General features: G+C 29.3%; 1 protein-coding gene across 21 annotated transcripts in view; it reads left to right on the plus strand.

Moving 5' to 3' along the window:
- LOC105199525 (liprin-alpha-1) overlaps window positions 1–14,383 on the plus strand; it is a 226,288-nt gene that overhangs the window by 80,431 nt on the left and 131,474 nt on the right. For 19 of the 21 annotated variants that reach the window (XM_039450861.1, XM_026139120.2, XM_026139121.2 and 16 more), the window contains one exon: window positions 1,940–2,143. The exons of 1 other annotated variant lie outside the window; for it this stretch is intronic. In XM_039450861.1, coding sequence (XP_039306795.1) covers window positions 1,940–2,143 — 204 coding nt within the window. Of the gene's footprint in view, window positions 1–1,923; window positions 2,144–14,383 lie in introns of all 21 variants that reach the window. One more of the 21 variants, XM_026139141.2, reaches the window with a different exon arrangement.

The raw sequence follows: 14,383 nt of genomic DNA on the forward strand, positions 1-14,383 counted from the left end.
GGGAAGTCTTTTGGTCCTGCGTCCTCTCGTTCCTTGCAATTTTTTCTATTCTTCTTCTTCCTTTGCTTATGGATTTCTGATTCATAAGAATCAAAGTACCATGGTTTAAACAACGTTAAATATTGGATAAGAAGTTCAATAAAATTCAGTCGTATTAGCAATGTAATTGGAATAAAAATCTTGAGAGAATACATTCAAAGAATAGAACGATGCTTCTCTTATTATTACTCTTGAATTTTTTCTATTTCCTGTGGATTCTGATCCATACTCATCAGAATTATTATTATTTTTTTTTTTAATGATCTCGAACGGCCACTTACCGCTTACTGCAGGAATAGTAAGCGGAATACGGTCATTTGTATAAGGAGGTTCTGCATCGGATCTATGATTGTTCTTTAAGGCGATGCTGTATTGACGGTGGAACTCACTCGACGTCGGTACTGCAGATTGTTGCAGATTTTTCTTCAATGAACTTAGGGTCGCGCGTGAAGTGAAGAATAAGGGGAATAGGCAAGCGCTCTTTGTCAAACGCATTTATCTGTCCTTGTTCTTTTGACTGTAGCACCTTTAATGTCTCTGAACTACCATGATCACAATTTCTGCTTTTTGCACCAATACACGTGAAAATTATATAAACAATTTTCATACATTTATATCTTTTATACTAATGCTTCTAAGATTATTCTGCAAGCGTTGTATTGTTCTTTGATTTAATTCACATCTCGCTAGTTACTTATTTCATATATACAATGTCTAAAATTTTTATATGGGCTCATGTTGTCACAAGTTGGCTGCAGAAGCCAATTAAGAGATATCTGAGTACAAAAATAAGCACGTATAGAGACTGGTCCAGCATCGCCTTAACGGGGTTCTCTAGTTGTTCGTGGACGGCTTTCCTTGCGCTGCCTCTGCAACTTTGATTCCTTTTCCGTTTCTGCAAGTAAATTCTGGATAGAAGTCTATCTGTATGCCTTACATGATATAAGAAAGAGGTAAGGTATGACTTACATGTTCTCGCGTTCCGGAATGCTTCGGTAATCCTTGGCGATAGTAGCGTTTCTTTTGCTTCCTCCTAGATGAACGAGACGTCGTAAATACACAGGAATAAGTATTGCAATTGCTTATTTCTGCCTTGCTTCTTGGCGTTTAAACGCGAAATTTTGATAAAGAAAAGATAGGACGAATACACACACGCACCAACGAAAACTCATCTGATCCTGTGTCGGGAGGACGCAAGACTTGTGTCGCGTCTCTGCGATTGAGCCGCACGGCTCTTGTACACGGATGACGTACACAGGTTGTGACATCGCAATATATAGAGTTGATTTTGTCTTATATAAAAAATTTTTTTGTTTTTTGCAGTTGAGACTGCTTTATTTCTCACGCGCACTTTATTCCTTATATTGAAAACTTATATGTAAAATTTCAAGTCGATTGGGAACAGAGGTCATTTGGAAGTATAATATATCCCTGTAATATTTTATTGTTATTTATAAACGTGTAATATATCGTATATATTTCTGTAATATTTTACCATAATATGTTCTATTCCAGTATATTTACAATATTACGTGTTATGTATGTTGATCATTTCATTGAAATATTTTCCGTGTTTTATTCCGCGGAAGACATTTAAAGTAGCATAAGATTCTATATCAAATTCTCATTATGTAAACATGTTCTTTTTCTTCCGAAAGATTACTTAAACAGGCGCACTTTTGTCTCGGATGATAACTAAATTATCATGCTGAATTACCTTTTGTCTATCATTCATCGATTCGCTGCATTCACGAGAGAATGTGTCTATCATAGTCGTGCATGCTGGTCGTACAATCGCGTAGTATTCGTGTAGTGTAGACGTAGTTTTTGGGAATTACGCGGCGATGCAGAAGAGGCAATGCGAGCGAGGCATTCTGAATGTAGTGTTGTGATCGGGCAGAATGAGACTGAGCAGGCAACAAGTCAGCAACAGCAGCAACAGCAATATCAGCAACATCAATTGCAGCAGCAACAGCAGTTGGTACAAAAAGGTACAGAGAAGTTCGCCGAAGTTGGCAGTAGACTGAGCAATGGAAGTCTCGATCCGATCGAGCAGGATTCATCAGTACGAATAATAGATTTGCAAGCTACTCTCGACAAACAGGTATGAATTAATATTATATATGGTGGAACAGATAGAAAAATCCAACTGTTAACTCAGAACTTCAGGTAGTTTTCATCTTTGTGAATATACATATACACACGCACACACATATATATATATATATATATATATATATATATATATATTATATTACCCAGCAAACAAAAATAAATTCAAATAAATTGAAAATTGCAATTTATTTTAATTTATCCCAGTTTGCGTTTTAGATTCCCGGAATATTTTCGGATTCAAATGGACTAAAATAGATTGAAATACGAAATGCGCTATTCATCATTTTGAATTGGGACAGATTCAACTCTTCATTATATTATTTTCGGATTCAAATGGATTCGAAAAATTTAAAACTCAAATTCGAAAATGTTAAAATAAATACATTTTTGTTTGTTCTAATCTTTTTTGTTTTCTGAGTGTATATGTATATGTATAACATAAAATTATATATACACTACTAAAAAAAGGTGGGGGGGGGACACTTTTCAGACACCAAAAATTAGGCTATTTTTAAATGACTGTAACTCGGCGAAAAATCGTAGGTAAAAAAAATGACAAAAGCATTTTGAAGCTTGAAGTTTCAACTTTAACGCTGTATTAACAGATTTTCAAAGTTCTTTTAACTTGTCTTATGCAGTAAAGAAGCACACTTTGTTTTGTTCCTTAAAATTTCGTATCTTCGACATTTTGCAGCTCGACAAACGAATTTTTTTTTGAACAATTTAAAAAAAACTTTATAAACTACAACATTTTTCTACAAAATGCTTTTCTTTAAATTTTTCTACGATTTTTTTTAATCGAGTTACACAACTTTGAAGCTGAATTTGCATTTTTTTTACAAATGATGTCCGTATTCCGTGAAAAATTATTGTAGATAAAAAATGAAAAAAGCATTTAAAAGCTCGAAATTTCGGCTTTGACATGCTATCAATCTGGTTTTCAATCATGCTGGTTTTCAAAAATTTTTTTAATTTCTCAGTGGTATGCCACAAAAAAGATACACTGTTTTTTCCTTAAAATTACGTATTTTTGACAGCCTATAGTTCAATAAAACAATTTTTTCTCGACAAATGCAATGCAAGTACCATAAAGTATGATATTTTCTCTACAAAATGCTTTTTTTTATTTAATTTTTCTACGATTTTTTTTTGACTGAATTACAAGATTTCGAAGAAACACATTTTTTACAGTACATTTTTCCGAAAAATGACGCGAAAACGCTTACAAGCGGTAATTAATCAGAGAGGAGCAAACACAATATTAAACACGCACACACTAACACACACACACACACACACACACACACACACACACACACACACACACACACACACATGCACACACGATGTGCAAAAATCCGACCGGCAACTTCTACGTGGTGCACATTGTGTATTGTCGGCGGTAAACGTCATTTTTCGGAAAAATGTACTGTAAAAAATGTGTTTTTTCGAAGTCTTGTAACTTGCTAAAAAAAAATCATAAGAAAATTAAAATAAAAACATTTTATAGAGAAAATGTTATACTTTATGGTACTTGGATTGCATTTGTCAAGAAAAAATTGTTTTATTGAACTATAGGTTGTCAAAAATACGTAATTTTAAGAAAAAAACAGTGTATCTTTTTTAGGACATAACACTGAGAAATTGCAAAAATTTTTGAAAACCATTGATAGCATGTTAAAACTGAACTTCGAGTTTTATTTAAATGATTTTTTAATTTGTTATCTACGATAATTTTTCACGAAATATGGACATCATTTGTAAAACATGCAGATTTAGCTTCAAAGTTGTGTAACTCGGATAAAAAAAAATTGTAGAGAAATTTAAAAAAAAGCATTTTGTAGCCAAAATATTGTAGTTTATGAAGTTTTACTCGAATTGTTCGAAAAAAATTTGTTTGTCAGCTGCAAAGTGTCAAATATACAAAATTTTAAGGAACGAAACAAGGTGTGCTCTTTATTGCATAAGACAAGAAACTTTAAAGAACTTTGAAAATCTGTTGATACAACGTTAAAGTTGAAACTTCAAACTTTAAAATGCTTTTTTCATTTTTTATCTACGATGATTTTTCGCCGATTTTACAGCCATTTGAATATAGTCTAATTTTTGGTGTCTGAAAAGTATTCTCTATTTTTTTATTTTTTTTATATTTTTAGTAGAGTATATATAGGTGTGTGCGTGCGTGCGTGCGCGCGTGCGCGCGCGTGCGTATGCGCGTGCATGCATGTGCGTGTATATATATAAATCATGACCAGTTCTCATAACCTTGTTTTTGCAATGAATCTTAATGTTAATTACACATGCTTATATATAAATGCACATGCACGTATACTTACATGCATATATATAGCATACGCACGCGCGCACGCGCACACACACACACAAATAGAGAGGATTAGAGAAGAAAAGGAAAGAAATAAATGATAATTGAGGACAAGAATCATAAGAAATTATTACGTGAATCGATTTTTTTTATCCATTGAGTATAAAAGAACATATTATGATACAAGCACTGTTTAAAAAGGAAGATGATAAAAATTGAAGTTTTATATAAAGAAGTGACTTCGAATTCTCATGTCCATTTCCAGAATTATATATTAACTTCAGATGTTCAACATTATATGAATTGCTTCAATATAATTAAACTTCATAATATAAATATTCTCTCTTAGCGTGAGATTAAAGTTTATATTACTTAATATTACACGCATTGCAATTTTCATGTTTCTTATTAATTTGCGTAAAAGAGACTCGGTCTTTCTCGCTTTGCGTTCACTTTGGCGCAAGACGCGACCACGCTTCTTGATAAATCTGTTAATTAAGGGATGATAACAATAGAAAATGTCATACAAACAAATAAATGACATAGTGTCGCAAATCTTCTCTTCTCATTCAATCTTGCATAACCTAATCTTTAAATATCAGCTACGCATATAGTTGCAATCACAATATGATTGCTTCAATCAGGTGAGGATGTCCAATCAGAAGTTACAACATCGAAGTTGCTTCTTTCTTTATATAACAAATAAAATTTTCTGTCTTTGCGTAATAAATAAAATCTTTTAAGAAACATTAACTTTATTTAAAAGAAATGAAAAAGGATTAAGTAAATAATTCAGGACTCTTGAAATTTTAAACAATTAGTAATTGGAAATTAGGCTAATGAGAGCGGGTAAAAGTACGCAATCATATTAATATTATACAGCTTATTTATTCATCTTTAAAATACAAACGAACGAACGTTTTGCTTTGCTTTGGAGTTATTTTTAGCGTATCAGTAAAAAATAAAAAAATTGAATTTAAAAACAAAATTGATGATTCAACTGCTTTCCGTTTTTGGTGACTGATGACGGCTAGAATTTTTTATTTTTTATTGATACGTTGAAGATGACTCCAAAGCGAGTCGAAACGTTTGTTTGTTTGTAATTTAAAGATGAATAAATATTCTGTGTAATATTAATATGATTGTGCACTTTTACCCACACTGACTTTTATTAGCCTAATTTCCAATTACTAATTGTTTTAAATACAAAAGACATTTCTTTGCCTATTTTGTCGGGTGGAGTAAGAGGGGATATCCTCGTGGATAAGATGAGATACACTTTAAAAGTATACTGTAATTTAATACTAATGTCACAAGTGAAAAAAATGAGATAAAATTGTAAGGAAATCACAAAAAATATAAATTATGGTCTAACTCAACGTAGATGCTTACTTTGCTGGCTCGTAGATAACCTACAAAAGGCCACATTTAACGCGTATGCTCGATTGTGATTCCTGCATTAGAATTGCGCGATATAGAGGATGTTCTGTTTTACTTTGCTATTTTGTCTTGCTCCTCTTGCTTCCTCTAAATTTTTTATACAGCACAAAACATTACAAAATATTTCAGCAATGTTGCAGCAACATATATAATATTTTTTTCAATATTGTTGGAATATTTTGTAATATTTTGTGCTGTATCAAAAAATTCCAGCAATGATGCAGCAAATATTTGCAATATTTCTGCTGAAATGTTGCTGCACTATTTCTGGAATGTTATATTTTATGCTATAAGTTAATTCTTTAAGTTATTTTCTATAATTAAAGATATTAAAATGTTACAAATAATGATTATGAACTAATTTGTATTTTATTCTTACATTAAATTTTATTTTAATGGAAAATGAAACATTTGAAATATTTATTCTTTGATGATCTTTAATATGTTTACGAAAAAAAATAAAGAGATAAATTACTTAAAGTAAAAAAAACACATACATACATGCTTTAAAAAAGTATATCCACGTAAATAGAATAAAATATAATATAAAATATTTTAAATTATTTAAATTATTTATCTTGTTTACAACATTGTTAAAATGTGTAAATGTTACTGCAATATTGTATTCTGTACTATATTGTAGATAATAGAATTGTATGGTAGATAATGTAATTAGAAATGTATAATATAAAAATTAAGAATTAATTCAGTGTTTTAAAACTAAATCTATACCTAATGTAAGGAAAACCATACACTTTTCAGTCCCTGAAATATTTGTCATTACTTTTAATGACTTTGTTCCATCTTTCATGCAATTGATGAATCTCCTCTCGAAAAAAGGTTTTGATACAGTAAAGTCATCCATGTTTCTCGCACTTCTTCTAATGTTTTAAAATAAGTATAAAATGATGTTGGAGCGATCGGAACAGGTGATAATTCGATAGGATTAGGTTTGATGAGGAAGCCATATGAGGAAGAATTTCTCAGCTCACTGAACAAATGACGTCTTTTGTCTTTTTTATGACATGGCCATTGTCGTACTGCAAAATGTCTCATTCTGTGTCTAGTAAACGATCCTTTTCTTTCAATTTTACCACTTAAACGGAAAATTACTCTCGTACGTTAGTAACGATCTGAATATTAATAATCTGGTTAAAGGCTTGAATAAAATTTTTATTTAGCAACTGGTCAAGTTGTTTGCCTTTAAATCTTTTTGGATTGGCCATTCATTGATCAGAACATTCTTGATTACAAAAATCGAAATCACCACTCCGAAATCTCTGATACCATTTCTTGCATGTCTTATGCGTTATTGCACCTTTGTTAAAAGCAGAACGAATCATTTTTGTGGCTTCAAAATTTCTTTAATTGAAATGAGAAAAAATATAACGTTTAATATGAAATGCTTGTCGGAGATTGTTTTATGAGATTATGTTATCTGTTTTGCCAAGTTATACAGTGTTTTATAAATGTTAAAGTAAGTACTTTAAAATTTTTAAATGATGAAAAAATATTTAAATTAAAACTGGACTTATAATTAATTTAAAGGTACTGAATTAATTTCTGCAACGAATATATTACATCATAACTTATATCACACATAGTATTAAACGTCCTTATTACCATGCGAACACCATTAATATTATAATTCAATGTGAATTATCTCTTTTTGTATACAATATTTTCAGTGCCATGGCATGTTATAGAATGAGAAATAAATATTCATTTTGAACTTTTTGATCGCATGACTAGTGGTTGACAAATGGATATTAGCTAGATCGATATTTTATCTATAAGAAGTTTTGCTATTTCCTCGATGTAGTGCAGATACAGAACAAACATTAACCTGTGAATACAACAAAGCGTATAACTTTTTTTTGGATTAGTCTTATATAGAATAGACATTATCTCTGCTTAAAATTTTTAATTAAAACTGATTAATTAAAACTTAATGAAAAAATTAGAATTGGTTTTAACTGGATTAGTGTATCGGAAATTTCTAAAGTGAATCGGATATTTTCCTAATTATTTCAAATTGGAATGAATCGGAGTAGACGCAATGGGATTCAATCGGCGTATATCCATGTATATATAATGAGAAAATACTAAACAGGAATTAATTGGTCATTTTATATTTTCTTCGAATACGATTTAATAGGTTTTTTTATAAAATTATGAAACTATAGGTTTTAATCGCACAAATTGGCGCTGAATCTAATGGAAATCAATTGTCGATTTACTGTATATTAAAACTTTTGATTAAAATCAATTGGAAAATGAGGAATCGGTTTTAATTGGATTTAAATGAGTGGATTGAGATGAGTGCATTGAAATTTCGAAAAATGAATCGGAATGTTTTCCATATTACAGCAGAAGCAGTCGCAATAATGACAAACAAATTAATAAACGAGGAATATTTTTTATAAATTAATATTTAATATAAGTTAAACTTAATTTTTAAATTACATAAAAATAAAAAAAAAATTTTTTTTAATTTTTTGCTTTAATTAGTTTTGAACTTTTGACATTCTGGAATCTTTGCTTTACTAAACTTAGATAATATTTAAAGATTAATTAATTATTGTAAATTATTACAATTTATTACTTATATAACATATAACGGGTATATCAGAGCGGACGCAAATTCATAAATACGCAGATTATAGAATTACACACAGAGCCTTAAATAATAATTTTACAGCCGCATAAATAAACGCATGGGTTCGCTTGACCATCGCCAATGAATATGTGAATAAAATTGATAGTTACCTTACTCTTTGTTTTCATTGCGACATACAAATTACAATCGAATTACAACTATTTTGACTGTGTATTAACTTTTACCCATGCGCATGCGCTGTAATGATCAAATCCATTGGGATATTGTAGGATTAAGTCTCAGAAGATTTTTATCGGAACTTATCGATTCTCATTGGGAAACAATCGGCAAACACTTCCAGTCAGCAAATCGGATTGAATAGGAAATTTGTGTTTACGTTCCAAATCAGATTTAATGGAATATCGTACAATTGAATCCTAGAAGGTTTTTCGATTGAATCCCGGAAAAAGAATCGATAAGTCCTTCGATAAAAACCTTTTGAAACTCGTACGATACCCCATTGGATCTGGTTCGAAACGTAAACATGAATTTCCTATTTAATCCGAATCATCAACTGGGAGTGTTTGCCGATTGGTTCCCACTGGACCGAGAATCCGTGAGTTTTCCGATATAAACCTTTTGGAATTCAATTGTATGATACTCCATTGGATCTAATTCGGAACATAATCATGAATTTTCTACTCAATCTGATTCACCAATTGCGGCGTTTGCCAATTAGTTCATATTGATTAATAAAATCCGATTAGTTTTTTATTCCTTGAATCGCTGATGTTCCTATACATTGTTATTGAAAATATCATTAAATGGAAATCTTATTAAAATCTTATTGTTTCCGATTTATTTTCAATAGGTTGTAATTTTGGTTCCAATACGTCCCATTCATTTTTATTAAATTCCTATTAGTAGGTTTCAGTAGGTGTAAATAGTTTTAAATCGTAAATTTTAAGCAGAGTAGATATGATAGATTGTCATAAAATTTTCACACAGCACGGAACATTTCAGCAATTCCTGATAACACAGAAGATTTTAACTATGTTGCAGAGATAGTTTAATTTCTCAATTGTGTATCATTACATTTGTATTATGTCTGTTTGAAATATCATAATTGCAGTATTTCTGCAACCATCTTCATTGAAACCTTACATTTAAAATGTTTCCGTAATATTAAATTTGGTAAAAAATAAATGATTTTTTGTTTCATCTTTCAGAAGAAAAACAATTTTATTCTTCTCATTATATTAGGGTTATTAAAGAACATTATTTTATTAAAGATTGACGCATTACTTTTTTTTTCCTAAAAAGTAACTTATTACCACTATTTGTTATCAATTTTAAAAAGTAAGACATCGTTACTGTTACGTTTTGTTACTTTTTCACAAAATTTTGATAACCTTTTCTAGAATAGCATTCAATCATCTATATCTCTATTTGATTAGTTCAATAGAAATCTATAATGGTTAATTGCAATATGATCTGCATATATGTATTCTGTTTAAAAAATAATGATAAAAGCAATAATAAAATTTGTTATTGTTATTTTAATTACTATTATAAACAGGAAAAATGATTATTAAGAAAAAATAACAGCAATAACGTAACGGTATTACAAGTAATCCGTTACTTCCCAACCTGCTTATTATTTCTATATATTATAACTAATTTGCAAAGTTAGGAAGTAATGATAAGAGTTACAATAAATAACGCCGTTAATTGTTACTGATACTTTTTTAAAATACTTTTTCATAATTTGATAATGACGTTACAATTTGCTATAATAGTAATGATAAGGTGAAGGTTGGAATAGTCGTTTTTAACAATTTACTCATTACGTATTAAGTTAAAGTAACGTGTTATTTTTATGTTCCTTTTACTTATTACATAACGAGGCAATTAACGAATTACTTTTTTTGATGGTCTAATTTACACCATATGTTTAGTCCGCTATCTATACCCAGATAGTCAAATAAGTTCAAGATGTTGTTATGTTATTATCAATCGTTACGCAAATGTTCTGACGTTATACTTTTTATGCTTCCGTCTGATTGGTTGCTGTGACTTCTACACTGATTGCTACACTGTAGAAGAATCATATTAATATACACCTCATTGTACGCTACTCGAACATAATCCGAATATAGTGAAAGAACATTTTAATTTTATCTTATACAATTTGATAATAATATACAATAATGTGTGAGAAAAATCAGTATCAATGGTGCTTTATTCTACTCTTATATGAAGCATGACGTCATGACCAATAAGAACGCATCGTCAGATTAGCGTTAGGAATTCAAATTTTCCCTTTTTTTTGATTGAATATATTTCATGTTTAAATAATAGGTATAAAATCTAAAAATTACTAATTTTTAGAAAAGCTATTGGTTTATTTACATAATAATATAAAAAAATCAAAATTTAGAATAAACGTTAAAACCAGATTGTATTATCAAAACATTAAGGTACCGAGCCAAATAAGGATCACCTAACTTATTTTATTTTTTATAAATTCCATTTACAAAGATATTGAAATAAAGTAAATGAGAATAAAATATTTATTTCAACCATTCGCCAAAATAAAATTATTTTTTATATAAAACATTTTTAAATAAACAAAAAAGAAATGTTTTTAAACTCTGACAAAAGGCCTTATTAAATTCTTATGCTTTTAATAAGGCCCGAATTAAAAATAAATTGAAAATGACAAAGGAAGTAAACATTATTTTCCAACTCACTGTTAAAATAATTATTAATCACAAATACGAAATTTTTTAAGATCTATTTTACTGTAAAACATCACAATTATTTTTAATAATGTCTATAATTAATATTTTAACTTTAAAAAATTCTAGCTATTTTAGTGCAATTTCAGCTTATGGAAAGTTAGCGTCATTGAAAATTGTTATTCTCTGTTGCAAGCCATATACATAATAAACAAATGCAATGACTAACAACAAAATGTATAATAACAATAAATGTTTAAGTGAGCTTTATTTAATAATACATTATTTATAAAAAAGTATACTTATTTCAAAAAATTAATGTATATATTTATGTTTTTCTATAGTTAGAAAGTTGAATAATATTATAATATTATAATATGTTGTAATAAATCATAAAATAATGTATACTCATTAAATTTACAACAAATTTTTATAAAAGCGGCTGATTACCCACTTTGCTATATGCTTTTGTTGCACTGAATAAACGTGTTGCTACTGGTATTAATTTCCTAGTCCTTCTTTATCTACTTTCTATGACATATCTTTTAAGCATATATTTTAAACATAAAGTGCGTTTTTAAATGATAAATTTAAAAGTGGGCCTTATTTAGTACTGGACCGTATTTGGCTCAAGTACCTTACATTAATTTTTATCTTTGCGCTCAATTTGGAAGATTTGACTTTGACAAATTCTTTTAAGAAATAGAATCTTGTCGTTTCAAAACATATTCTTGTCAAAATAAAAATGAAAACTTTGTAACCTGTGTAAACTTTGTAATTATACCTTTTCTACATCATACGGTTTTTATTTATAAAAAAGTTTTGTCGCGTCGCGTCCCTCTATCAATGGTGCTGCGTGCTACTCGCGAGTGATAATTTCTTATTGTTAACATTTCATTTACAATAAGATACAATTCAGAAACTTTAATGATATTCAGCAAATATTCTGCAATATGTGTAAAATGTTAGATATCTTACGTATCATCAGTTTATCATTATGTTGACACGATATTGTATATGAAAGCGAGCTCATCATGAAAGCGTGCCGTTTTGTTATCAATATAACGCGTTATTAATCTTTCACGTTTGTTTTTGAAATTTTATAAATTGATGAAATTTATTTGCCGACATCTTGCTAACTTTATTACGTAAAATTTTGATGTCAGCAAATTAACAGCAACTTCATAATAATTCATATAGCATATTAGTTTGTCTAATTATGCTTGACTATATGGATACATTATAATTTACTCAAACATGATAGATTACGACAATATAAATAGTTGTGAACTTGTTTGGGTCAGATAATCTTTTGACGATCTCTCTTCTTTCTCAGGTGCTCTCAAACTGTACGATATAATTCGTGTAAACGGAGATTAGGAAAGTATATCAGTAAATCTTGTTAGATAACATTACGTGAGAACTAAGGTTACATATGTATATTAGAGTATTCATAGGTTAAAAAGGTATAAACATTATCACAGATCTAAAACATTGCAAATGTCGCATTGATGATTACTTTAGACCAGAGTATACATCAAAGCATAGATCAGATTGCGTAGTATAAATTAGGCTAATGAGTAATGCATGACAACGATTTTAACGTGACTGTTTTCTAATTCTGGCGTTATCATTATCGTTATGAAAAATTGTAACGTCAAAATTGTCATCATTTTTATAACAAAATTATTTTTATAACAAAATTATTTTTATAACAAAATAAAAATAACGGTAAAGTAATGTAGAAAGATATTCGACTGTTTATGTAATATATAAATCTAAACAAGAACGCCTTCCATCATCGTAGCTAGATCCTGGTGCTCTGTATTTACTCGTATGATTTTATATATTACTTATGTACCAATACTACGTATTCCTTACAATTTTTTCAGGGGGGAGAGGGTTAATATTTGATGCTAGTAAGCATCGTGTATTTTTAAATTAATTTTAATTTAATAATATTATTGACTCTTATTCGATTATAGTTGTGTTACAACCGAAAGTAACGGCGCGCAGTTTATGTTGAATCTGAGAAAGTTTATAAAATCACACGAGTAAATACAAAGCACCAAGATCTAGCTACGACCGTGGAAGGCGTTCTTGTTTAGATTTGTATGGTAAAGTAATGATCTCATTCTTGCTAATGTGTTCTGTTAGATAGAGTAGACAAGCGTTGATCTTTATTGATCCAACGGATAAATCAGATCGTTAAATCACAGCTACTGCCATTAAAATTATTACAACAAATTATTACACGACAGTAAAGTTGTCATTCTAACAATGAATCTGATTATGAGATGAACATATTTGACTAAAAAATTATATATATGTGTGTAATGATAGATCTACAATAAGTCGGTAGTCTTAATTTTGAGAGGGTTGCAGTGGTAATATAGCATCCAGACAACTATTTAATGTAAATAAAAAACAAAGAATTATTACCAAAATTATAAACTAAAGAAATCAAAAAAAGAGTTACATAATTTTCTACGTTTACGCCGCGTTAGCTTTGGATAAAAGAAAGTTTCATACGTGATTATAACTGCTATTATTTATTCAGACTCATTTGAATTAGCAACAGAATAACTGAATACGTTCGAACAGGTTCGTTCGCGTATGTTACTCACATGTATTCTACTAAAGTTAGAAACTATATAGTGGTGTGCAAAAGGGGACTTTTGCGCAGGATCTGAAATATATCATAAACCACATTATTTTTCAATTTTAGACACCTTGAGTTAATCAAAAATACTTCATATTTGCCTTGTTACATAATTATACTTTTTGAAAGAAATGACAATGTCATAATTTTTCTTGAAAGTATGACTCTTTAGCCTTAAAACGCCATATTTTAAAGTCCTTAAAAGTTTTATGTTGCAAAGATATGATTTTAAAAAAAGTGGATTTTTGAACAATTTTTCATTTTTGCTTAATGATTCTTTATAATTTTACAATAAATCATTTTTTGGTAATATCGATTATGTAGTTACATTTCTGAGATTCTAAACTTTTATTTGGGGGAAAAAAAAGATTGTTAGAAAATATTGATTGGAACCAAAGTTATAGTTTCTTAAAGTTGAAAAAGTCTTCCTTAGAAAAGGAAGACTTAATGTAATATCTCTGTCA

The sequence above is a fragment of the Solenopsis invicta genome, chromosome 6 (genome assembly GCF_016802725.1).
Source record: "Solenopsis invicta isolate M01_SB chromosome 6, UNIL_Sinv_3.0, whole genome shotgun sequence".
In the NCBI taxonomy this organism is placed as follows: Eukaryota; Metazoa; Arthropoda; class Insecta; order Hymenoptera; family Formicidae; genus Solenopsis; species Solenopsis invicta.